At 55.5% G+C, this 25,325-nt stretch overlaps 1 protein-coding gene across 1 annotated transcript in view; it reads left to right on the top strand.

Moving 5' to 3' along the window:
* The window catches only part of WWC3 (WWC family member 3), a 122,615-nt gene that overhangs the window by 92,447 nt on the left and 4,843 nt on the right, over window positions 1-25,325 (top strand). Inside the window, exons 10-22 of the mRNA XM_080652841.1 lie at window positions 133-222; window positions 1,104-1,672; window positions 7,151-7,271; window positions 8,972-9,046; window positions 9,814-9,900; window positions 11,013-11,205; window positions 12,771-12,977; window positions 13,590-13,729; window positions 14,796-14,961; window positions 19,574-19,738; window positions 23,175-23,267; window positions 24,574-24,801; window positions 25,081-25,208. Of these exons, the coding sequence (XP_080508967.1) occupies window positions 133-222; window positions 1,104-1,672; window positions 7,151-7,271; window positions 8,972-9,046; window positions 9,814-9,900; window positions 11,013-11,205; window positions 12,771-12,977; window positions 13,590-13,729; window positions 14,796-14,961; window positions 19,574-19,738; window positions 23,175-23,267; window positions 24,574-24,801; window positions 25,081-25,208 (2,262 nt within the window). The remainder of the gene's footprint in view (window positions 1-132; window positions 223-1,103; window positions 1,673-7,150; window positions 7,272-8,971; window positions 9,047-9,813; window positions 9,901-11,012; window positions 11,206-12,770; window positions 12,978-13,589; window positions 13,730-14,795; window positions 14,962-19,573; window positions 19,739-23,174; window positions 23,268-24,573; window positions 24,802-25,080; window positions 25,209-25,325) is intronic.

Here is a 25,325-nt window from a genome sequence, read left to right on the forward strand (position 1 = left end):
GACTTAGACGTGTGTAAAGAATTGAGCCATTCGAACTGAAATCACTGTGGGGAATTTATAGTTGAATTTCTCGTTAGGAAAATACACTCGCGGTCTTTGAAATCCACCCATGGACTGTTCTCTTACCCACAGGATTCTACTTCAGGAAAAAAGAAATTGTCTGCTTATGCAGCTGGAAGAAGCTACTCGCTTAACATCCTATCTCCAGTCCCAGTTAAAAAGGTAGGCACCTTTAAAAGAGAAAGCTACACTTCATTAGCAAGTTAAAAAGGTAGGCGCCTTTAAAAGGGAAAGCTACACTTCATTAGCAAGTTAAAGGTGGGCACCTTTAAAAGAGAAAGCTATCCTTCGCTACCACGTTATGAATACCATGTTTTAATGACATGTCTGTGAACCTCACGGTTCCCTTCAGCTTGGTTTTCTCCACCAGAACTTAGAACCGGAAGGGGTGTAAGCACGGACGGAAAAGTGGGTACATTGTATCTTTAAGAGGAGCTGCTAATACATGATTCAAGGCATATGACCGAACTGGGCTGCAGAATAACAGGTCTGAAGTCAAGTATCTCCAAGGATTTTGTAACTTCCAGCTTTAGGGGTGTGTATGTCCATCTACAAACATGCACACGGTCCTTGTTATTTTAGCTTTTTTTTTTTTTTAAAAATGGTTATGGATATTTTTTTGGTTATGGGTATTTTAAAATACGACTTGGATGCTCAATCATAGGGTCTGGTTTCCAAGTCCTCACGATATGGGGAAGACGATGGTAAGGCTTTCTGTGTGTACTTCCCCGTTATTCCTCCAAAGAATGCCAGGAGGTAGGAACTGTTCGTCACAGCCCCCGGGAGCGCGTGGGCAGCTGGAAAGGGCATTGAGCTGGCCACGTGGACCCGGAACCCAGGCTTGACTCCTGACGTTAGCTACTCTCCCGCTGACCCCCGGGGAGACACGGCCTGTCACCGCAGGTGCCCCCGGCGCGTGCAGCGGTTGACAGTCACGCTGCGGTTCACGGCAGGACGAGGCCGGCCCTGTTCCCTCGGGAACAGACTGGCTGCTCGCTGCGCCCTGGGCGGCTTTCCTAAGGGCGCAGGCGCTCTCGTTTCAGCCTGTCTGCCAGCACCCTGACGGTGTCTTCGGGGAGCAGCCGGGGGTCCCTGGCCTCCAGCCGGGGCTCGCTGGCCTCCAGCCGGGGCTCCTTGAGCTCCATCAGCTTCACCGACATCTACGGCCTGCCCCAGTATGACAAGCCCGACGCCGCGGAGTGCAGCCAGCTTTTGCGCTTCGATCTGATTCCCTTCGACTCCCTGGGACGGGACGCCCCCTTCTCCGAACCCCAGGTTCCCCCGGGCTTCCACAAGCAGAGGCGCTCCCTGGACACGCCCCAGTCCCTGGCATCCCTGTCCTCCCGCTCCTCCCTGTCCTCCCTGTCTCCCCCGAGCTCCCCCCTAGACACCCCCTTCCTCCCACCCTCTCGGGACTCACCCCTGGCCCCACTGGGGGACAATTTGGAGGTGCCAGGCCTGGGCACCCTAGACAGACTACGGGCCCAGGCCTCGGCTCTGGGAGAGGAAGATTTGCAGGGCGCAGCGTCCCTGCCACCGAATGCATTCCCTGGGGATGGGGAAGGACCTCGCGAGCGGGGACCCCAAGTGGCAGCCATCGCCACTGGTACAAGTAAGTACGGACAAGCCCTGTGGGTTCCCCGGCCCTGGGAGGAAGGCTTCTGATCCAGGGAAGAAGTCGTGTGTAAGGGCATGAGGACAGCGAGCTTTAAACTCGGGGCCATTGAGAGGACGCGGGGGGCCGCAGGCCATTGTCACGTGGGGCCTTCCCGCTCTGTCCTGGCAAGGCCGTTGAAATTGGCAAAGGAGTCTCGCCCAGGTGTTCGGCTTGTTGTCAGGATGCGCTTAATCGTTGAAGACGAGAAGAGCCCCACAGTGTTCTACATTCAGAGGCAGATAGGTGCCGGGGCCCAGCCAGCCGTCCAGGGCGGGTCCAGGTGGGACAATCCCCGCGTGCTGCTCAGGGCAATCTCTACACCCCTTGTCTTCATGACTTCATCCCCTCATCCTGCGTCCTTGTGGTTTTCCAGGCTATAGTTCGGTCGAGAGTGCAGGTGAAAATAACGGGCATAATTTCTAAAGCTGTGCCGGTGAGCATCAGTCATTCCCACCAGATCCATCTCTCTGGTGGCATTCAAACCGAGAAACGTAGCCACAGGGAGCTTCAGCCATTCAGTTGCTGGTAATTCAGCTTCCGGCGGGAGATGCTGCTGGCAGCCAGTGGGCAGAGACCAGGATGCTGCTCAGCACGCCGGTGCAGAGCGCCCCACCACGGAGAGAGAGTGATCCAGCCCCAACGGCGTGGTGCTGAGGCTGAGGTCCTGGCCACATGTTGAGTAGTTGAGCAGCAAAGGGTAGAAGTCAAATGTGAAGAACGAACCAGGCTGTGTCGTGGGAACAGCCTCGGACTGGCAGCTCAGAGACCCGGCTTTGGAGCCCTGCCTTGTGGACTTGCCAGAGGGGTGACTTTGAGCACATGCCTGGACGGGGCTGAGTCTTAGCTTCCCCGCCTTTGAATGAGGTGATCTTTATGGGCTCTTCCGTTCACCACCATTCTACCCATGCGTTTTTTTGCACATAACCATGCTGGTTACTATATATACATCTATATATATAAAAGCCTAAGCAACCGGCCGACCGGCTGGTAGCTATGATGCGCGCTGACCACCAGGGGGCAGACGCTCGGCGCAGGAGCTGCCGAGCGACAGCAACTTTGCAGAGTGCCCTCTTGCACTCCGGGACCCCTTGGGGGATGTTGGACTGCTGGTTTTGGCCCGATCTCTGCAGGCCAGGCCGAGGGACCCCACTTGCCAGAGGGGACCGTGCTCACTCTGCAGACGCCCTTCCAGCCCTGGCACCACCCCAGGTGCGCCGGCCGGGGAGGGACCATGGGAGGTTGGCTCCAGGGCGTGTCCGGCCCTTCTCACCCAGTCCCGCCCTGCCAGCCACCTTCTAATTAATTTCCTTTCCATGTGCACGAATCCGTGCACCAGGCCTCTAGTATAAAATATTAGCCTCTGTTAACTCTTACATATTTCACCAGGGACCCATTCTGTTCTGAGGCAGCCCCGGGGCTTTTTGGCATCTATCATTTTGTCTTCCCCTCTGTGTTTTCAAACACACCTCTCCTATCCCCAGATGCACGGTTTCTGTAATTTACATAAACAGGTGATCCCATTCGCTTTGTTGTTCTTTATAATCACAGGTTTAGGGCTCCGTGTTTACTCCTTTCATTTCCAAAAGAGAATTCACAACAAGGACTGACGTGCACATCTGTTGCTGCTGAAGCTTACTTTCTCAGTGCCCCTGCCCCCACGCCAACTCCCCCTTAAAGGCTGAGCTACGACAGCATCAGTCTCATTCTGCAGGGATCCACACAAGGCCCGAGGGTCCTTCTGGGTCAGAGGAACGCCAGGGTGGGGAAGAGAAGAGCTGACTTAATTTCTGATTCTGATTTCTGAGTTCTTCCTTTCCCCTTTGTGGCCTACGTTACAATGCTTCCAGCTTAGACTGAGAGGTTTTTGTGCCTGCTGTGGTCAGATACTGCCACCTGGTGGTGTATTCCTGCATGACACTCAGTTGACAGATCCTTACAAACTAGAAACGACCCAGTGAATGGGTCCTGGTGGGTGCCCCCAGAGGCCTGGGCTGGGTAACCAGCTTCAGGCAAGGACACGGGGTGACTCCTTGCTTCCCTTGGTGCTCGTGGACATGCCCGATCCCAGAGTCATTGTCGCTTCACGAAGTGGGCGAGGACCTTAGCACTCGTTACCCTGCCCTGCATTTCTGAAGCCCGAGGTCACATAGTTCCCTCTGACTTTCCGTTCCAGTCTCGCTAGGTACAGTCTAAGTTTGACCTCAAGCAAGTTTTAGTTAGATGAAATTTTACGAAGATGAAATTCAAAATTGCCCAAGTCTCCAAGGCAAGCCAAGCCGGGGGCTATCATTCCTTCTGTTGGGTTTCAAACTAGTTTGGAGGAACAAGGTGGTACAGAGAAGTACCGCCACAGATTGTGATCTGTAACATTTTTCACATTTTTTGCTGCCGTTTTATCTTCCCTGAATTTCAGAAGTCCAGTGTGTCATCATTTTGAAATACTTTCCATTTTTTCTTTCCCATTGGCATTTGCTAATCTAAATCCCTGAACTCCTTGACTTTGCTTATCTGTTCCTTGATGTTTTTATTATATTCAGACTTTGTTTAAAATGGTTGGCCCGAATTCTGCCGTTTTTTCACTTTGTGCTCTTTTTTATCTCTCTTTCTCATGCGACTCGACAGAAGCGCTCCCTGTAAGTGACCTTGGATTCTCCTTCAACTTGTTGGTCAGGCTGTGGCACATCTTCATCCAGGGAATCCATCTATTCAGGATGCTCGGGGGGTGGCCAAGGGGCACAGCTCACAGTTGTACTTCCATGAGGTTCAGCAATTGCCATGATTATTATTTCAGCATTGATATCCATGCCTACTGAAGTTGTGTAAGGAAGAACTTTTCTAAAAGCTTGAAGTCTTTATTCGTCTGTAATTTCCCCCCAGATTTTTTAAAAATATAATTCATATATATATATAAACATTTTAATGTTTTTTTAAATTGATTTCAGAGAGAGAGAGAGAGAGAAACAGAGAAACATCAGTGATGAGAGAGAATCATTGATCGGCTGCCTCCTGCATGCCCCCCACGGGACCGAGCCCACAACCTGGGCCTGTGCCCTGACCAGGAATTGAACCCTGACCTCCTGGTTCATGGGTCGATGATCAACCACTGAGCCACACCGGCTGGGCTCGCCCAGGTTTTTAATGGCTTTCATTATTTTAATATGGTAAGTGGCAGCTTTGCTCACAGCGTGATTTTCATTATATTTTCTTTTTGTCAAGCACTGTTGATGTCCCTAGGTCTCAGTGTCTGTCTGTCTGTCTGTCTGTCTTTAATGATGAAAAGGTGAGATCTGGAAAACGGCTGTTTGGAAGATTGTTTATCCCTGACCTCACGGCCATTGCTCCCATGGCCCATCTCGCTGCGCATCTGTTGCCTTGCAGCCTGACAGCGGGCTGCTGGTCCGGCAGGAGGGGTCTGCTGTGCGCTCTTTTCTCACCCAGGGCAACTGCTCACCACACTTCCTTCCGCCAGCTCTGCTCCCAGTTGCTCCATGTTCAGTGGCTGAGCCTGGGGTCACGGAGGAGTAGTAATTCCTTCATTTCCTTTGCTTCTTCACCCCCTTGCAACGAGAGAGAAACTTGTCCAAGTCGCGCCATCAGCGTTACCGGAAGTGCTTATTGCGTAGGGTCACTCCCTTAAAGCAGGGTGGGAACGTCCGGCCCTCGGGCCGTATAAGGCCCGCGAAATCATTGGGTCTGGCCCTCCAAGGCATTCGGGGTGAGCTCATTCAATGTCTGACCAACCGGAGCAGGCTCATGTTGAAGGTGATCATTTTGTAGGGCCCCCGAATGATGTTACAAATCTCCCCATGGCCCTTGGCAGCGAAAGGTTCCCCACCCCTGCCTCAAAGGAACGGAAGGCCATGTCGGAGCCCTGCCGAGTGTCAGGGCTGCGAGTGGAAATAGCAGTTTTCCTTTGCTGGGACCCTTGCATTAAACCGGAGGGTTCCATCTGCAATTCGGAGCTGGGGACTTCGTGTCCTTCCAGATGGCAGGGGTGACGACAAGAGCTAGACTTGGGAACCCTGATCTACAGTGTGAGCCAGTGGCTCCAGCCACCCCAGCTCGGGGCCGGCTTCTGGCATGGCCCGGGAGGAGCCGTTGGAAGGCCAGCTCCCGTCTGCAGTTGAGACTGAGACCAAGGACCGCGGCCCCCCGTTCTGTGTGTTGTTGGCCATGTTTGGATTTCACTGGTGTGTGAACCGTAATTTGGTTGAAAAGGGAGATGGTGATAGGTGAACCGTCATTTCCCTCAAGTTGGAGGTGGACAGCTGCCTGGATTTTTAGTTTCCAGGGCTTAGATGGCTGAAGAAAAGCACAGGGGTGCAGAGGGCCGGCGCTGTTAGCAGGAGGCGTCCCCATGGCAGAGCGAGGCCCAGTGGGGGCCTGGGCCATATTCACCCATGCGGCAGGAACATGATGGGCCTATTTTTATTTATTTATTTTTTAAACATATTTTTGTTGATTTCAGAGAGGAAGGGAGACAGTAATGGAGACATCAGTGATGAGAGAGAATCATGGATCAGCTGCCTCCTGCACGCCCCACACTGGGGATCAGGCCTGCCACCTGGGCATGTGCCCTGACCGGAAATTGAACCCTGACCTCCTGGTTCACAGGTCGACGCTCAACCACTGAGCCATGCCGGCCGGGCTAATTGGTTTTGCTAAAAGGCATTTGGTGCTAAGAGGGAGGGACGAACCAGTTGAGGAAATGGTGAAAGGGAGGATGCCCGTGGTCCTGATTAAAATAGGAGACAAAAGCAGGCTGCCCAGGAACGGGAGCGTCCTAACCCCAGGACCGCGATTCTGGACGCAGAGCTGGGCTGCCGGGGAGGGAGGAGGCCACTGTGGCTTGATGGACAGGGTTCAAGGGCATGTTTTCTAAGGCTGAGTCCGCATCCTACAGTGTCCTCTGACTCGAAAGTCACTACCTCTTGTTAGCGTTTATTTGGGTACTTTTTAAAAAGGTTGTTTTCTCGTTATGAAACGCTAGCATCTGCTTGTTGTATAAAATATGGAAAATACCCAACGGCATAAAGAAGGAAGTGAAAATGCGCACCCGGTCGGCCAGGGCAGCCGCTGTCCGCGTTCGGGGTGACACATCCTCCTTGAGCGTGACAGTCTCTCAAGTGCGATGCAGAGGGGCTCCACTGCCATTGCATGTCCTCTGCCCTCACTTAGGAGGTGACAGGAGACTTACAACAGTTTAGGGAGCTTTCACAGAAGTAGCCAGAAGTCGATTGCTTCGCTTTTTCATTTAAAAACAAATCGCGTGCAGCGTATTTGAACACGTGCCCGTAGCGAGTAGCGGCGGCGTGTCTCTGGGACGCAGTAACGGTGTCTGAGCTGGCACTCAGGGTGCGTTCCTTGACACCATGCCCCCCCCCCCCCCGCACCCCGCGCTGTCTCCTGACCCCGGATGGCTCTCATTTGTAGCAGTGACTCTTCGAGAAGACGGCGCCAGGCGGCTGGAGAGGAGGGGGCGCCGCGTCTCCGCGTGCCTGTCCGACTACTCCCTGGCCACCGACAGCGGCGTGTTTGAACCTCCAGCCAAAAGGTTAGAAGCTGACCTCACCCCCTGCTCCCTCTGCAGCCGTCCCGCGCCAGGGCCCCATATGGAGCCTCCCGCATCCTGAGCCTTGGTGTTTGTGTTGTTCATCCTCACCCGAAGATATTTTCCCCGCTGATTTCCTTTTAAGAGAGAGGGGAAGGGAGGGAGGGAGGGAGTGGTAGCGAGAGAGAGACATATAAACGAGAGAGAGGCATCGATTGGTTGCTTCTCCCACGCACCCTGACTGTGGCCCGAGATTGAGTCTGCAACCGAGGTACGTGCCCTTGACCCGAATTGAACCCGCCACCTTTCCGTGCCCGGGCCGCTGCTCTAACCACTGAGAACACCGGCCAGGGCGAGGGCAGGGCGAGGGGGGCTGCTTTTTTCTGGCTTCTCTCCAAGGTGGGAGGCGGGCCTGAGCAGCCTGCATGGGAAAGTCTGGCTTCAGGGGCGTTTGGAGGCCGGGCCTCGTCCTGTGGGTCTAGGGCAGTGGTCGGCAAACTGCGGCTCGCGAGCCACATGCGGCCCTTTGGCCCCTTGAGTGTGGCTCTTGCACAAAATACCACGGCCTGGGCGAGTCTATGTTGAAGAAGTGGCGTTAGAAGAAGTTGAAGTTTAAAAAATGTGGCTCTCCAAAGAAATGTCAATCGTTGTCCTGTTGCTATTTGGCTCTGGTGACTAATGCAGTGGTCGGCAAACTCATCAGTCTACAGAGCCAAATAGCAACAGTACAACGATTGACATCTCTTTGGAGAGCCACATTTTTTAAACTTCAACTTCTTCTAACGCCACTTCTTCAACATAGACTCGCCCAGGCCGTGGTATTTTGTGGAAGGGCCACACTCAAGGGGCCAAAGAGCCTCATGTGGCTCGCGAGCCGCAGTTTGCCGACCACTGGACTAATGAGTTTGCAGACCCCTGGGTTAGGGCGATGTTCTCCCTGGCCCTGCGGCTTCCAGGCTTCAGCCCCGTGGGAGCTGGAAAAGGAGGATCCCTGCCCGGACCTGCTGACCTGCTTAGCCAGAAAGGACGGCATGAGGGAGGAGTCCCCCCGCCCCCCTCAGCGAGGGGAGGCGCTTTGCGATGGCCAAGCACCTTTCGGGACTTGGGGGGCTGTTTTTCCTTGGTGCCCTTCCCGCCATGGTCTCATCTCACCGTTAACGTTCCCGAAGCTCACGTTTCCCCTTTGCCCCGAATGTCACGTGTGGCTTTGAAGGGTGTGCAGAGTTCCATCCCGAGACAGCAGTTCACAGGCAGGTGCCCAGGGAGGTGCGCGTGGGCCCGGGGCTGCTGCGCCCCGTGGTCGCTGAAGAATTCATCTACTTAGGTCGTCATTTTGGTGGCTGTTCCTGCTCCCCTGAGGGTATTTTCCCATTGATTTTGGGAGAGAGTGGAAGGGAAGAGGAGAGGCAGAGAGAGGAACATCGATGTGAGAGAGACACAGCCATGGGTTGCGTCCCGCATGGGCCCTGACCAGGGCTGGGGATTGAGCCTGCAACCGAGGCACCTGCCCTTGGCCGGAATCGAACCCGGGACCTCTCAGTCCATGGACTGGTGCTCTATCCCCAGAGCCACACCGGCCAGGGCTTAGGTCGCAGTTGACTAAAAGCTGCTCTCGGTCCCAAGCACCCCTGGCCAGAGAGCTTGCACGCAGGCTGCTCGGCAGGGCCTGGGCGGTGACCCTGTGGCTTCCCGCTTGTGCTCAGGACCGAAGATGCCGACGAGCCCGCACAGGGAGACGCGCGCGCCATGGAAGGGCCGCAGATCCACGTGGGGTATTGGTGAGTACAGCCGCCTCCTTCCTGGTGCTGGAGCGATGCTCTGTAGATTGGGGTCGCCTGGCCCCTCACACCCCACGCTCAGGCCAGGAGGATGGAGGGACCCTCACGATCTCTCCGGGGGCTTCTCACCCGCCTGGATACCCCGAGCCTGCTGCAGCGGTCCCGGGAGGGACACGGGTGGCGGGAAGGAGAGACGGGGAAGAGCAGCTCCATTGCTGCCCTCCAGCACTGAGAGTCACAGCTGGAGCTGTCACCTTATGCAGCCGGGGCTTCGGGGCCATCACGCAGGGGCACCAGAAGCCCCTGGCAAGGTGGGCTCTTGGGAGAGTTCTCGCGCGTTTTGGCGCCGAGTTGGTTCCGTGCGGCACACAGCAGGCCTGCCCCTGCTGCCCAGAGCGAGGGCCCAGCTGGTTTGCAAACGTGGCTTTTCGGTTTCTCGTTTCAATAGCGCTCAGACCGGCAAGGCGGGGTGCAGGCCCCACGTTTCCTTTTGCTCGCTCTTGTCATTTTAGTTGAGTATTTCTCAGCGTTGGCACCAGCGACATTGGGGACCGGATCCTTTGTTATGGGGGCTGTGCTGTGCGCCGTGGATGCCGGGGCAGCCCTCCCCGGTCAGGACAGTAGAAACTCCCTGTAGACATGGCACGCGTCCCCCAGGGTGGGGTGCAGCAGGATCGCCCTCACTTCGGGGCCGCTGCTGCAGTTCACTCAGAAGCGTGTGTACCCCGTGGGGTGTGTGGCTCATGCATCGCTGTGTTGTTTTCCAGGCACGACAGCGGCAGCGAATGTCTCCTGGTGAAAGTGCTCCAGCTGAGGAACCTCGCGGGGCTGGCCGTGAAGGAGGACTGCAAGATGTAAGAACCCGGACGACAGTGAAAGCGGGGCGTCTGTGTGGAAAGGCAGGCGGTCTGTTCTGGAAAGAGCCTGCTTTGCTGTCCCCGGCAGATGGAGGTCACGGAGCCGGGCTCGTTGTGCTGCAGCGACACTAGCAAAGGGCCAAGTGCCCCTCACTGGCCGCGCCTGGGCCTCAAATGCCCATCGGGGTCCCTGGGCGGGGGGGTGACGAAGCCACACTCGGCTCCGTGAGCTGATGAGGTGCCCCGTGGAGGGGGCTGAGGGCGCCCTGGGACTTGCTCACCCCATGGTGACTTGGCGTGGTCACCAGTGTTGGAGCCTCCCCTGGGTGCTGGCTGCTGTGCTGGGGTGGACACGGCAGGACACCCCACCCCCAGGCCAGGTGGGCGGAGCCTCCACTGACTCAAGTCCTGGCTACTGGCTCGGAAGTCTTTCTCTGTCTCTTTTTTTTTTTTTTAATTTTTTTAAAAATATATTTTATTGATTTTTTACAGAGAGGAAGGGAGAGGGATAGAGAGCTAGAAACATCGATGAGAGAGAAACATCGATCAGCTGCCTCCTGCACACCTCCCACTGGGGATGTGCCCACAACCAAGGTACATGCCCTTGACCGGAATCGAACCCGGGACCCTTCAGTCCGCAGGCCGACGCTCTATCCATTGAGCCAAACCGGTTTCGGCTTTCTCTGTCTCTTTTTTAAAAATATAATTCTATTGATTTCAGAGAGGGAGGGAGAGAGAGAGAGAGAGGAACATCCATGATGAGAGAGAATCATGGATCAGCTGCCTCCTGCACGCCCCCCACTGGAGATCGAGCCCGAAGCCCGGGCATGTGCCCTGACCAGGAATCCAACTGTGACCTCCTGGTTCATTGGTCGACACTCAACCACTGAGTCACACGGGCCCAGCTAAAGTCTTTCTCTTCGTGTGTGGCTTTCCCCTAACCTCCCGGGCGTGTAAGTTCCCCGGGCTTCCTCTTAGCTGAGAAAAGGACTGTGTCTGGAACACCTGGCATTTCCACCCACGGGCGTCCAAAGAGTGCAACACGTGTCTGTGCGTGAATCGTGGGACCCTGAGTATCCTGACTCGGTGCTTCTCTCTCCTGCTTCCAGACACGTCCGTGTCTACTTGCCGTCACTGGACTCGGGCACACCAGACACCTACTGCTCCAAGACTGTGGAATTCCAGGCCCCCCTGGTATTTAATGACGTTTTCAGAATCCCTGTGCACTCAAGCATGTTGACGTTGAAGTCCCTTCAATTATATGTGTGTTCAGTGAATCCGCAGCTGCAGGAAGAACTGCTGGTATGGCCTGCGCATGTGCAAGCTCCCCTCCCCCCCCCCCCCCACATCCTGTCTTCTCCCTTCCCTGCCGCCCTCCTTCCTTTGTTTGTCCATCACGCTTTGTTTCTTCGTCTGCCATTCTTTCTTCATCCCTCGCCTTTTGTTACTCTCTCTCTTCCTTCCTTAGTCTTTGTCTATCTTCCTTTGTCTCTGCTTTTCTCTCTCTCTGCTTTCTTTGTCTTTGTCACCCCCTCTCCCTCCCTTCATTCCTGCCCCCGTCTCCCTCCCTCCTTTCCTCTCTGTCTCCTCCTCCTGGTGGCCTGTGATGGGTTGCTTAGAAATTGTCCTGTTAAGGGTCTCTGTAACTGGGAGGACAGAAGGGGACGACAAACCAGCTGTGCTGTCACATGCTTTGTACTCTAAACATTCTCTCAGATAACACTTGCACAGCTCCCATTTGACAGCTTTTAAATTATCCCCATTTTCAGTGGAGGGAGCTAAGTAGGGTTGGCAAATAAGGACATAGGAAGGTCCGTTACATTTGGATTTCAAATGAACTATAGCTACCTTTTGAGCACAGAGGTGTTCCGTACAGGATTTGGGACACGCTGATATTGTAAAAAACTGGTGCTTATTTGGAATCCAAGTTCACCTGGATGCCCTATATTTTACCGGGCAGTCTGCCGTCAGGCCCGGGCCAGCCACTGCCCGCCCGGGGCTTGCGGCCAGAGTGCTTTCTGTCCAAGGCTGGAATATTGCCCTTTGTCCCTGGCCCCTCGGCAGCAGAATTAGTGATTGTAGAGGTCAGCCAGGCCTCTCTGGTTTCCGAGATCCCTGAGGTCATCAGCTGCTTCACAAGCAGCGGACCCTGAGCCCCACCCAGCACTCCAGGGTGCCATTCTCAGCCCCTGTTCCCCTTCTAGCTTTCTTAAAAAAAAATCTATTGATTTCAGAGAGGAAGGAAGAAAGAGAGATAGAAACATCAATGATGAGAGAGAATCATGGGTCAGCTGCCTCCTGCACGTCCCCTGCTGGGGATCGAGCCCACAACCCGGGCATGTGTCCTGGAACCATGACCTCCTGGTTCATAGGTTGATGCTCAACCACTGAGCCACACTGGCCAGGCCTCTGGTGCTTTCTGATTGGGCTGAAAAAGCAGTGGAGGAGCCGTCCCTGTCCCCATTAGGTTCCTCTAACCAGGTGTCCTCAAACGACGGCCCGCGGGCCACATGCGGCCCGCCGAGGACATTGATCCGGCCCGCCGGGTGCCGCTGCCTGTCCTGCTTAGCAGCCGACGCGTCCCGGGCCCGCAGTGCGCATAGGAATTTGTTCATAGTTTTTTTTTTAAACTATAGTCCGGCCCTCCAACGGTCTGAGGGACAGTGAACTAACTGGCCCCCTGTTTAAAAAGTGTGAGGACCCCTGCTCTAACCCCTTTCATTTGGTTGCAGCCCTCTGAATGGAGTGAAACATTTTACCTCCTCTCTGGTCAGGATTGGGGTGACCCTGATGTTCTAGAAGGTTCGTGTTGGCGTTTTAGGTGAAATCACTCACTGCCTGTTCCGTTTCTTTTTCACGCCGCGCAGGGCATCGCTCAGATTAACTTGGCCAACTGCAGCGGCCCGAGCGAAATGCAGCTGCGCTGGTACGCGGTGCAGGTGTTCACCAGCCCCGAGCCGCCCAGGCTGAAGGAGAGCCAGCGAGCCGAGAAGAGCGGGGCCCGGGACCCCGTGCACACCGCCGCCGCCGCCGCCGCCGCCGCTACTGCCGCGGCCGCCGCCGCCGGGAAGACGGTGCGTGTGCCCGGCTGCGGAGCAGCTCGCTCGGCTTCCTGGCTGGAGACGGGCGGTTATTGGGGGAGGGCCCCTCAGAAGCCGCAGTTTCAAGGGAAGTCATAGAAATGGAACATCTGCATGTGCACGGCTATTCATGATAGCGCCTTTTTAAAAAATATTTTTAATTGATTTTTAGAGAGAGGAAGGAAGAGGGAGAGAGAGAGTGGAACACCAATGAGGAGAGAGAATCATGGATCGGCTGCCACCTGCACGCCCCCTACTGGGGGTGGAGCCCGCAACCTGGCCCTGTGACCTGACCGGGAATCGAACCCGTAAACTTCTGGTTCATGGGTTGACGCTCAACCAATGAGCCACACTGGCCGGGCAGGATCGTGTTTTTTAACACGAACATGTTCATGGTTGCGAATGGCACATGGGTTGTTGTTAAACGTGAACCTTCAGCTACAGGAAGCCTGCTGCTAACACTGGGGTGGGCTTCTTGCCAGGGGAGAGCAGCCGAGGGCGGCTCCCAGCCGCGAGGAAGGGCCTCCCTGGGCGCGGGGGGGGGGGGGGGGGCGCCATGCCTGTCGGTCTGAGCTGGTTCTCAGACATGTCCCTGTCCTCCCCCAGGACGCGGTGACGGTGCTGCTGGCCAGAACCACGGCCCAGCTGCAGGCCGTGGAGAGAGAGCTGGCCGAGGAGCGTGTGAGGCTGGAGTACACGGAGGAGATGGAACGGAAGGAGGAGCAGACCGAGGCCCGGTCCGAGCGGTGAGGCTCCTGGGAAGTGGCAGGGAGGGGACGCGGCGTGGCTGTGTCCGTGGGCTGCGGCTCTGGAGCAAGTGGCTTTGCTCATCCACACTCCGGAGCAAGTGCTGGGCGCTTCCTCGGAGAAGCTGATCCTCAGGGGGAACTGAATGCTGAGCTGCGGGCAGGACTGTGACCTCTGCCCCCTGCTCCCCGTGAAGGCTTTTCCCCTTCCCCTTCTGTTCCGGGATTTCTCTTAAGGGCGCGGCTATTGAATGACGCTGCTCTGCCAGCAGTGAACACAATACGGTCCCTTGAAGTTTTTTAACAGCTGTATTGAGATAAAATCTACCTCCCGTACAATTCGGCCATTTAAAGTGGACAATCCGGTGGTTTTGAGTACAGTCGCAGAGTTGTGCCACCATCACCACAATCAGTTTGCATCAGGCCAGAAAGAAACCCCACACCCATTAGCAGTCAGCCGTCCCTCCCTCCCCAGCCCCTGCGGCCGCTGATGCGCCGGCTGGCTCTGCGGGTTTGCCTGGTCTGGGCTTTTCATCCAAGTGGAACCTCGTGCTGGCTCTTCCCTGCCGGGGAGCCCTCGGTGCGGTACAGTGCCCCCTGCACAGAGGAGCCATTCAGATGCCCAGCAGCTCCAGTGAATTGGCTTCTGTCCAATCCTTCCCTTCCAGGGTTTTCCATAAAGAGCATCCTATTTCCAGAGCTTCCCGCTTCTTCCTGCAGCTCTCCCTGGATGTATTTGAGAGGCGCTTCTTTTACGGAGGGCGGTGCGTGGCTGAGGGGAGCGTACTATGTGTGGGGCCAGGCAGGAAGCGGGGAGGGGCCCGGGGAGGGGCTCCGGGATTCTGGCATGTTCGCGGGGTGCAGTTGGGTAATAAAGGCAGACAGAGCCTCTGAACGAAAGGCCTTGTGGCATTATCTCCCCTGGAGGACGTGAGTGCACTTTTACAAGGGAAGCAACTGCAGTGATTAGAAGCCAATCCTGGCGTCTCTGCTACTGCGCCCCGAAGGCAGCAGGGACGCGCCCTGGGGTGAGCGTTCCACCGGCTTTTGCCATGTCCGCCTCTAGGAGCTGGCAGGCCGACTCGGTGGACAGTGGCTGCAGCAGCTACACCCAGACCAGCCCCCCGCACCCGGAGCCCTGCTGCGGCGGCGTGGACGCCATCCACGGACACCCGATTGCGGGCCAGGCAGATCCTTACAACCCCGAGAAGCGCCAGCCCCCTCCTCTGAAGGTAAGCAAAAGGGACAAGGTTTTTTCAGGGACCCCCCGAGGCTTCGCCAAACAGTGGACAGCGGGTGCGCCCCGCAGCCTCCAGGTGAAACAGAGGGAATGGGTGGGGAGAGGGCCAAGGCAACCGAAGTTGACAGGCTCAGACGCAGCAGAATGACAGATGCGACTGACCGACAGACAGCCCTAGTGACCGTGACTGTGGGGAATGTGCTGCTGGATTAGGGGCGATAGTGAAGGCGCTGTTTCACTGGGAGCCAAGGAAAAGCCGGGACTGGCTTCAGATCCGTGAACGGGACCTTAGGAATGTGTGTGAAATTCAAAAGAAAAAGAATATAAAAAGGATTGACTTCCACTCCTTCACCTGCCATCTGGGGATGACCCCGTCCCATCTCCAGGGCCACCCACAGTGCAGGCTGTTGGGGGGGCGGGGGGAGGGACTCACGGTTTTGGACACTTGCTCTTCTCCCTTCGGGATGTTAGGAACAGCGGAGCGTCCGTTTGCCCCCTCTGTTCACCTGACCTTAGTTGTGGCCATCGCCACATCCTCAGGGAGGCCACCTTTCAGGCTTGCGGGGACAAATGTCTAAGGCAAGCTAGTGCACTTGGGAGATACCGTATCAAGGTTCTATGGAAACTTTGTTCCCAAACTGTTCAGCTCATCAGAACATCTTATCACCGTGCACCCTGACCTTACTCCCAACACAAATACCTAGAGAAGCGAAGCCCGCCCCCTCGGCAGCTTCCCAGGCCACAGCGCACGCGCCGCCACCTCCAGGGAGATCAGGGCTCAGCTGAGTTCGGAACCCCTTCGCAAGCATTGGCCCAGATCCCAGGGAGCGGCTGTGGGAGGCTAGTAGGTGTGTCCCACTCCTCCAGCTTCTCTTTTTTTTCCTTTTAATAGATTTTTATTGATTTCAGAGAGGAAGGGAGAGGGAGAGAGAGATAGCAACATCCACGGTGAGAGAGAATCATTGACTGGCTGCCTCCTGCACGACCCCTTCTGGGGATCGAGCCCACAACCCGGGCATGTGCCCTGACCGGGAATCGAGCTGTGACCTCCTGGTTCACTGCTCGATGCTCAACCACTGAGCCACGCCAGCCGAGTCAACTTATCATTTTAAAACACTTCCAATCTATGGAGAAGTTGCTAGACTAATACAACGAAGACCCACATGCCTTCACCTCGATGCCCTGATAGTGAGGTCCTCACCGCGTTTGCGTTCTCTGCTTCCACGTGTATGCCTCCATCACAGGGGCAGCAGCGCAGAAAACGGAAGCGCTGCCCTGGGGGAGACAGGCACCACACAGGGCAACCAGTGACATCGCTGTTTGAGGGTCAAAGGAGCTACTGCATGAGGAGATGGTAGAGAAGCGGGCTTTACATTTCTGAGAGATTTACCATCTTAGGAAGGACCCCCACTTAGAAATGCAAATCTGCATTTGCATTCTAGAAAGGTCAGGATTGTAAAATGGCGTAGCCACTATGGAAAACAGTGTGGAGGTTCCTCAGAAAATTAAACAGAACTGCACATGACCGAGCGATCCCGCTCTTGGATATACATCCAAACAGTTGAAAGCAGGTCTCCACGAGATATTTGCACACCTGTGTTCATAGCAGCGTTATGTGCAGTAGCCAAGAGGTGGAACCAACCCACGTGTGCACTGATGGGCGGATGGATAAGGAAGACGTGGCGTATGTGTACAATAAAACATTAGCCTTACAAAGGAAAGCACGCCACCTGCTACACATGGATGACTCTCAAAGACACTGTGCTAAGTGAAATAAGCCAGTCACAAGAGGACACATGCTGACTGTATGACCACGCTAACCTGAGGGGCCGAGTGTAGATTCATAGAGAGGGGAAGTAGGTGGTGGGGGCCAGGGGCCGGGGAAGGGGAGGGGGGAGTTGGTGTTCAGTGGGGGCAGCGTTTCTGTTTGGGAAGATGGAAAGTTCTAGAGATCAGTTTCACAGCAATGTGAATACACACTGAGTGGCCAGATTATTATGATCTCTGAACGCATAATAATCTGGCCACTCAGTGTGTGTGTGTGTGTGTGTGTGTGTGTGTGTGTGTGTGTATAATTGGAGGTCCGGTGCATGAATTCGTGCATGGGTGAGGTCCGGCCAGCCTGGCCAGGGGGAGGGGACATGGGTGGTTGGCTGGCCTGCCTGCTGGTTGAACTCCTGGTCGAGGGGACAATTTGCATATTAGCCTTGTATTATATAGGACACACACTGAGTGGCCAGATTATTATGCGTTCAGAGATCATCATAATCTGGCCACTCCGTGTATTTGACACCACTCAACTGTACACTGAGAAATGGTACGTGTTTCTTCCAATGAAGGAGAAAGAAAGGCCGTGGAGGACTCCTGGAGAAGGCGATCTTTGAGCAGCCTGGCGTAGGGCTGGGGAAGGGTGTCGGGTAGAGGAAGTGCAGGCGCCGGCCTGGCCTGGCAGATTGAAGAGGGGACCTGAGCTGAGGACAGGAAGTGAAGGGGACAGGTCATATAGGGCCCGCTCAGCACATTCCCTTTTTTTCTGAGGGGGGGAAACTGATGGATGGTTTGAGCCCAGGGACGACATGATCTGACTTGAGGTTTTTTTGTTGATTTTTTTTTAAAGTCATTTATTGACATGAAATTCACATAAGGTGAAATGAATAGTTCACTGGCATTGAGTATGTTCACTGTGTTGTACGGCCACCATCTCTGTCTGGTTCTAACACACTTGTCAGCCCAAAGTGAACCCCGTACCCCTGGGCATCACTCCCCACTCCCTCCCCCAGCCCCTGGCAGCACCGGCGAGCTTCCCGTCTCCGTGGGTCTGCCGGTTCTGGACGGTTCGTGTGAATGGAGGCAGACGACATGTGTCCATTGGGTTTGGCTTCTCCCACTCAGCCCCGTGCCTTCAGGGTTCATCCGCGTTACGGTGTCCGTCGGCCGTCAGCCCTTCCCGTGGCTGCGGGGTGTCCCTTGCACGGACGCCACGTTTCCTTCACCTCCCCCTCCTGTTCCCACCTCGCGGCTATTTCAGCAACGCTGCTGCGAACGTTCGTGCGCAAGTACTTGTTGTGTCAGTGAAAAGAAGACGTGAACCTTTGTAGATTTCAGGAAAGACGTCTTTATGTGGGCCCAGCTGAGGACATGCCCGCGAGCACAGTCCAAGAAGCCCGTGTCCGGCTGTAGGCGAGTGAGTGGGGGGCTTTTATAGGTCGGAGGACGCAGAGCAACGGCGGTGCGTCAGCAGCTTCATGAGTTCCATGCGTTCAAGGAAACAGCGCAGCCGGGAGGGAATGCACAGATAAGGGAGGGTCATCACGTATCTGGACTCAGGGCATCAGGGAGTCATGGGAATGGGTCTGGAAGCAATTATTTTGAAACCTTTATCAGGATGTAGAAAGAACAGGGCCTGCCTTCCATACTCATTTATCTCTGTAATTGGGACTGTTAGGGAGTGTACGTGACCAGCTCCACGGAAGGCCTGGCTCAGGAATTTGCCGCGTTCCCTTGGTTACGGATCAGGTTGGGGCAGCTTAGCCGCCCTCTCCTTTCTCAGCAGCGAACTCCCGTTTTCAGGCCTCTCGGGTACACTCTTGGGAGAGGAGTGGCTGCGTGTGGCTTCAGTTGCAGCGGGATCCCCTGGGTGTTGAGAGGAGATTCAAGGGGGGCGGGCATGGAATCAGGGAGGTGGGTGAGACGCCTCCCGCACTAATCGGGCACAAGACCACTGTGCCCCAGGTGGATGGGTGGTGACAGGTGGTCAGAACATGCGTAATCTTGAATATGGAGCCAAGAGGATTTGATCCTGGATCTGATACAGGGTATGTGAGAGAGAGCAGGGCCCAGGAGGACAGGGGACTTTCTAAAAATTTTAAATTTTTTATTATGTTTTTACTAGAGGCCTGGTGCACGGATTCATGCACCAGTGGGGTCCCTCGGCCTGGCCTGCGCCCTCTCGCAATCTGGGACCCCCCAGGGGATGTCGGAGTGCCAGTTTCGGCCCAGTCCCTGCAGACCAGGCCGAGAGACCCCACCAGTGCATGTGCACCGGGCCTCTAGTATGCATATTAGATCTTTGGTTAATCTCTTCCCGCCCTCCCCCCTCCCCCTTCCCTCTGAGATTCATCAGTCTGTCCCATGTTTCCAAGCCTGTGTGTTGAGTGTCTGCCCCCTGGTGGTCAGTGCACGTTATAGCTGCCGGTCAAATGGTCAAACAGTTGCCTAGGCTTTTATATATATAGATTGATTTCAGAGAGGAAGGGAGAGAGAGAGAGAGAAATAGAAACATCATTGATGAGAGAGAACCATTGATTGGCTGTCTCCTGCACGCCCCACACTGGTGATCAAGCCCGCAACTCGGGCATGTGCCCTGCCCTGACCAGGAATGGAACTGTGACCTCCTGGTTCATAGGTCAGTGTTCAACCGCAGAGCCACACCGGCCGGGTGACGCAGATACTTTTTTTTGCATGGAAAAGGGCAAATAGGGATCCTTATCAGAGGAGGAGGGGCCGGCAGATAGCAGACATTCCGGGTTGGATGTGTGAAGCGTAAAATGCCCGTGATGGCTGTGTTCTAGAAAAGTCGTGGTAATGAACGAATTACTGTCTAGGTGGATAAGGAAACCAACACAGAAGACCTGTTCCCGGAAGAACTGGTGAGCCTGCCGAAGGAGAGGCCCAGCCGCAGGGCCCGCGCCTCGCCTTTCGTCCGCAGTGGCACGATTGTCCGCTCCCAGACTTTCTCGCCGGGGGCACGGAGCCAGTATGTGTGCAGAGTAAGTTGGCATTCCTTTGCCACCAAAGGTTTTCTCCCCCCCTCCCCCTCCCCCCCCCCCCCCGCCAGTTGTGTTTTCATTTTTACTTTTTATGCTAAAAGACATAAGCGTTCTCACAGCTAATCCCAGGAGTGAACAGCATGCTTGCGCGCATGCGAATCCTTGCTGGTCTCATTTCCCCGCCTTGCCCGTGCGTATCTAACTGCATTTCTTCTGAATTCTAATACATTTCCCACCGGCCTCCCAGGGTTGTATACGCACCGATGCATGGTCAGGAGGCAGGGTAACTCATTTCTACAGTCTAAGCCAGGGGTGGGGAACGTCCGGCCCTCGGGCCGTATGAGGCCCGCAAAATCACGTGGTCTGGCCCTGCCAAGGCAATTAGGGGTGAGTTAATGAAATGTCTGGCCACATAGAACAGGCTCATGTTTAAGTTGGTGATTTTGTAGGGCCCCCGAATGATGTTATAAATACGCCATGGCCCTTTGAGGGGGGAAGGGTTCCCACCCTTGCTCTAAGGGATAACAAATGGATATAGGGACTACCCCGAGCGGGGTTGAGATCAGGAAGTCGCGTTGCCGAGGGGGGGAGTCCTGAAGTGGCTGTGTCGGAGTCCCCAGGGGGCTCGGGCCTTGCACACAAGGGCACTGAGGCACAGGGTCCCGACTCCCCACATGTAGATACACACCCATGGGTGATGGCGGGAGGCGCTGAGTGGTTCTTAAGCCTCGCTGCTAAATTGGGGCCTCACATAGGCTAGTGCAGTGGTCAGCAAACTGCGGCTCGCGAGCCACATGCAGCTCGCGAGCCGTGGTTGGTCGCTCTGTTGACTAATGAGTTTGCCGACCACTGATCTAGACTCTCGAGTCCAATAATTACAGGCTGTTGTTGTTCCTTGTGATTAAGCCCCTAGCCCAGTGGTCAGCAAACTCGTTAGTCAACAGAGCGGCAAACCGCGGCTCGCGAGCTGCAGTTTGCCGACCACTGGGCTAGTGCCTGGTTCCACCCCCAGGGGCCTGGCCATCAGCTCTGGGATGCTTCCCGATTGGCAGTTGGTGTGCACGCAGGGCTGAGAGCTGTGAACAGGCCGAGGGGAGACCCAGCTCACCATGGTCCTTGAAGAAGGGACAGCGTGGCGGAGGTTGGCAGACAGTGGCAGTGTGACAGCCACGCGCAGGCTAGGAAGGAGAAGGGCTTTTAAGCATGCATGGTGTTGATACAGTGTCCGGGGGGGGGGGACATTGGATTGGGGAGAACTTTGACCCTCCTGCTCCCCTGAATTGGACTTGTTGAAGGGACTGCCTAGCAGCTGGCCCATCAGGTCAAAGCCAGTCGATCACACAACATAAAAAGCCCTCCTACCTGTGCGGGTCACACGGGCACTGCGGTTCAGGGCTCCCCACGCCACCCTCAGGGCCGGTGATTGGCTAGGACTCGTGGGACTCAACGGGCCATGATTCTGTTGGTGATGGAGGTGGTTTGCCAAATAGACCAAAGTCAGCAGAAGGAAGAGGCGCCTGGGCCGAGTTCGGGAGAGACCAGGCACCAGCTTCTGGGTGATCCCAGCAGAGCCGTGCAGGCCGCCGCATCTCTCCCAGCAGCGACAGGCGACAGCGCGCAGCGCATTGCCAGGCGGGGAAGCTCCTGGAGCCTCAGCCCCGGTGTCTGCGGGCGTGGGGCATTGCACAGTGGATTGCCTCATGGCTGACTGGGGTGCAGCCCCTGCAGAGGTCAAGCTGGTGGCCCATAAATCACACGCAGAGACTACGTGGCCTGGTCCAAGGTCCCCAAAGACACTTCGGACGTTCCAGGCCTTGCAGGTCACCTCCCAGGAGCTGGCCCAGGACCTTCCTTGGGGCCAGCTGAACCCTTCACCGCAGAGTGAGCAGCAGGGCTTGGTGCCAGGGGGCCCGAGCTGCCCTGTGGCCACGTTGGCGACACCTGCTTCTCTCCTTTGCCAGCAGCGACGGCTGTGGGCCACGGCAGCCCTGGGCAGCACAGGGTTGGCCCGGGCATTCCTACCCCGGCAGGATTCAGCCCCGAGGGGGCCCACGCTGCATCAGGCGGCTGGAGGCGCTAGATCAGGGGTCCTCAAACTTTTTAAACAGCGGGCCAGTTCCCTGTCCCTCAGACCGTGGGAGGGCCGGACTATAGTTTAAAAAAAAAAACTATGAACAAATTCCTATGCGCACTGCGGGCCCGGGACGCGTCGGCTGCTAAGCAGGACAGGCAGCGGCACCCGGCAGGCCGGATCAATGTCCTCGGCGGGCCGCATGTGGCCCACGGGCCGTAGTTTGAGGACCCCTGCTGGCTAGATGGAAGGCCGCCCTCACATCCCCTCCTTATTCTAGGCTCTTGTGGACACTGGGGGGCAGATGCCAGCCTGCTCATTGGGAGGTGACGGAGCAGCCTGCTCTGCGCCCTGCCTGGGAGCGCGCGTTTCCCCTCGATGCGTTCAGAGGCCTCTCGGTTCTCATACGTGTTTCCGGTGGTCGGGAGGCACGGCACGCGCTGCCTGAGTATGTGGCGTTGCTGGGCGTGGGAAGTCAGGCCAGAAGGCAAGGACTCCGGCTCCCACACAGTCACTCATGGATCCCGAAGCAGGACCTGCCGCCAGATGAAACGCACAGCGTCTTGGCGCCCTAAAGGAGGCGTTCTTCCCTTTCTGTTCGAACGCAGCCTTCCCGGGGCCCCGGGGTGCCCTGAGGGAAGCCGCCTGTCCTCCAGGAACGAGCTGCTTTGCTGGGAAGCCTCTTTTCCCAGATCCGGCCCAAACCAGCAGCAAGCCTGTGACAGCGATGAAGAGTGAAAAGCGCTGGGGACAGTGCCCGCTTTCCCGGCCTCACACCTCATCCCCCAGGCTCCCTGCTGCTGGCGGGACAGTGTTGTTGACTCAATCAGCGGTGGGGGGGGGGGGGGGAACCTCGGGAGGTGCAGTTGATGGCCTCGAGGGAGGGCTGGGTGGAGGTGGGGGTGGTTTGCTCATTTGTTTTCTGTGGGGTTTTTTGGTCGTTCGTTTTACTTAAAAAAGTCTTGTGTAGGTTTTTTTTGTTTTTTTTTTTAATATATTTTATTGATATTTCACAGAGAGGAAGGGAGAGGGATAGAGAGCTAGACACATCGATGAGAGAGAAACATCGATCAGCTCCCTCCTGCACACCCCCTACTGGGGATGTGCCCGCAACCAAGGTACATGCCCTTGACCGGAATCGAACCCGGGACCCTTCAGTCTGCAGGCCGACGCTCTATCCACTGAGCCAGACCGGTTTCGGCTAGGTTTTGTTTTTACTGAAACCGGGAGTCTTGGTAAAGCTGTACAGTGATCCATGCCTTTGAGTACCTGTGAGGAGAAAGGAAATAGGCCAGATCCGAGCGCGGGGAGGGGGCCGTGGACTTGCGGAGAGAGCCTTTCTGAACCGCATTGTTTTTGGTGCAGCTTTATCGCAGCGACAGCGACAGTTCCACGCTGCCCCGGAAGTCCCCCTTCGTCCGCAACACTTTGGAAAGACGGACCCTCCGCTATAAGCAGGTGTGTGCACGTAGGCTAATGTGGCATCTACACTTCCCAGGAGTTATTCTCACAAACCTTCCTAGAGGCAGCCTTTTAGGTCATGTTCATTAGAAGGTCATTTATTTATTTCCTTGTTTACTTAGGTAAAAATGTTAAAAGCGTAACGATGTCAAAATGTTACCCATGTTTCTTCATTTCCTAAGATAATATATATCATGATCTAAGATGTAAGGTAATTCATGTTCTTTACATTTTTTTTAAAAATATATTTTATTGATATTTTACAGAGAGGAAGGGAGAGGGATAGAGAGCTAGAAACATCGATGAGAGAGAAACATCGATCAGCTGCCTCGTGCACACCTCCCAATGGGGGTGTGCCCGCAACCAAGGTACATGCCCTTGACCGGAATTGAACCCGGGACCCTTCAGTCCGCAGGCCGACGCTCTATCCACTGAGCCAAACCGGTTTCGGGCGTTCTTTACATTTTTAAAAATTTTTTTTTATTGACTTCAGAGAGGAAGGGAGAGGGAGAAGGAGATAGAAACATCAACGATGAGAGAATCATGGATCAGCTGCTTCCTACATGCCCCCCACTGGGGATCAGCCTACAACCCGGGCATGTGCCCTGACTGGGAATCGAACCAGTTCATAGGTCAACGCTCAACCACTGAGCCACGCCAGCTGGGTTCTGGGATTTTAAACAAAAGCCCTTGTATGGTTTGTGACATGCTTCCCCCTATGCAGTGCATGGTTAATATTCCACGTCAGTGGTTTTTTAACTTTTTCCCATGGCTGCATTCTGTGCTGACCTTGTAATTTACTTAATACGTTTCCTCATGTTATATATATTTAGTGTTTTTTTGTCCTGCACCTTAATTGGATCACTTTTACACATCATCAGTTGTACCTTTCAAATGCAAGTGAAAATGAAATTTCGGAACGAAAGAAAATGCACATGTTTTGGCTTTTGATATATATTGTGAAATAGCACTTTAGAATGATTATGCCCATTTTTTATCCTGCCAGCCCCATAGGGGAGGGTCTGTTTCTGCACACCTTTGCCTATACATCCATCATCATTACAGAAAAAAATTTGCTGTCACTAACTGGATATTGAACCAAGATGTAAATTAATCTCTCCCAAATCTATGTTGTGTTTGGTTTTTAAACACTGGGCCATGCGAAGACAAATACCTCCCTGATAATTCTACTCCATTGTCTCCTGTATTGGGGGAAGAACCTTCTCGAAGGCCCGAGCGTGCTGGCCGCATGGTGCCCGCGTGTCTGGTCCGAGTGCGCGCTCACGGCTGTGGTCTCCTGCAGTCCTGTAGGTCATCCCTGGCCGAGCTCATGGCCCGCACGTCCCTGGACCTGGAGCTGGACCTCCAGGCGTCGAAGACTCGGCAGAGGCAGCTGAACGAGGAGATCTGCACCCTCCGCGAGCTGAGGCAGCGCCTGGAGGACGCGCAGCTCCGAGGCCAGACCGACCTCCCGCACTGGGTGCTGCGGGACGAGCGATTCCGGAGCCTGCTGAAGGAAGCGGAGCGGCAGGTGAGCAGCCGGGCCCGGGCGCAGCCGCTGCAGAGCTCGGGAGGAAGCCTTTCAGGTGGTCAAACCCTCATGGCAGCCGGCTGGGCCTCTCTGTCCAGTGGGGTTCTGGGTCCCACGTCTGTGAGGTGTGACCCTGAGGAGCTGCTGTGAAGGTTCCCTGGGGAAGTGGGTGCGGCGGGCCTTTCTCCCCTTTGCGCCCCCAGAGCTGGAAGTGGCTTCATTCATTCGTCCTTAAAACTGGAAGTAAACCGCCTTGTTCCTCCCATGTTGCCACTCCAGACCAGACAGACCAAGCTTGACTTCCACCAGGAACAGGCAGCTGAGAAGATGCTGAAGAAGGCCTCCAAAGGGGTCTGCCAGCTGCGGGGGCAGAACCACAAGGAGCCCGTGCAGGTGCAGACCTTCAGGTAGGGGCGCAGCCGCTTCCGGCTCCTCACTGTCCGGCCTCTGTGGTCATCAGCTGCCGGAAGTCCCGAAACCCCCCAAGACAGGGTTCCCCGTGCTGTTAGCATTTCCAGGTTTTC

The sequence above is a fragment of the Plecotus auritus genome (genome assembly GCF_963455305.1).
Source record: "Plecotus auritus genome assembly, chromosome: X".
NCBI lineage: Eukaryota > Metazoa > Chordata > Mammalia > Chiroptera > Vespertilionidae > Plecotus > Plecotus auritus.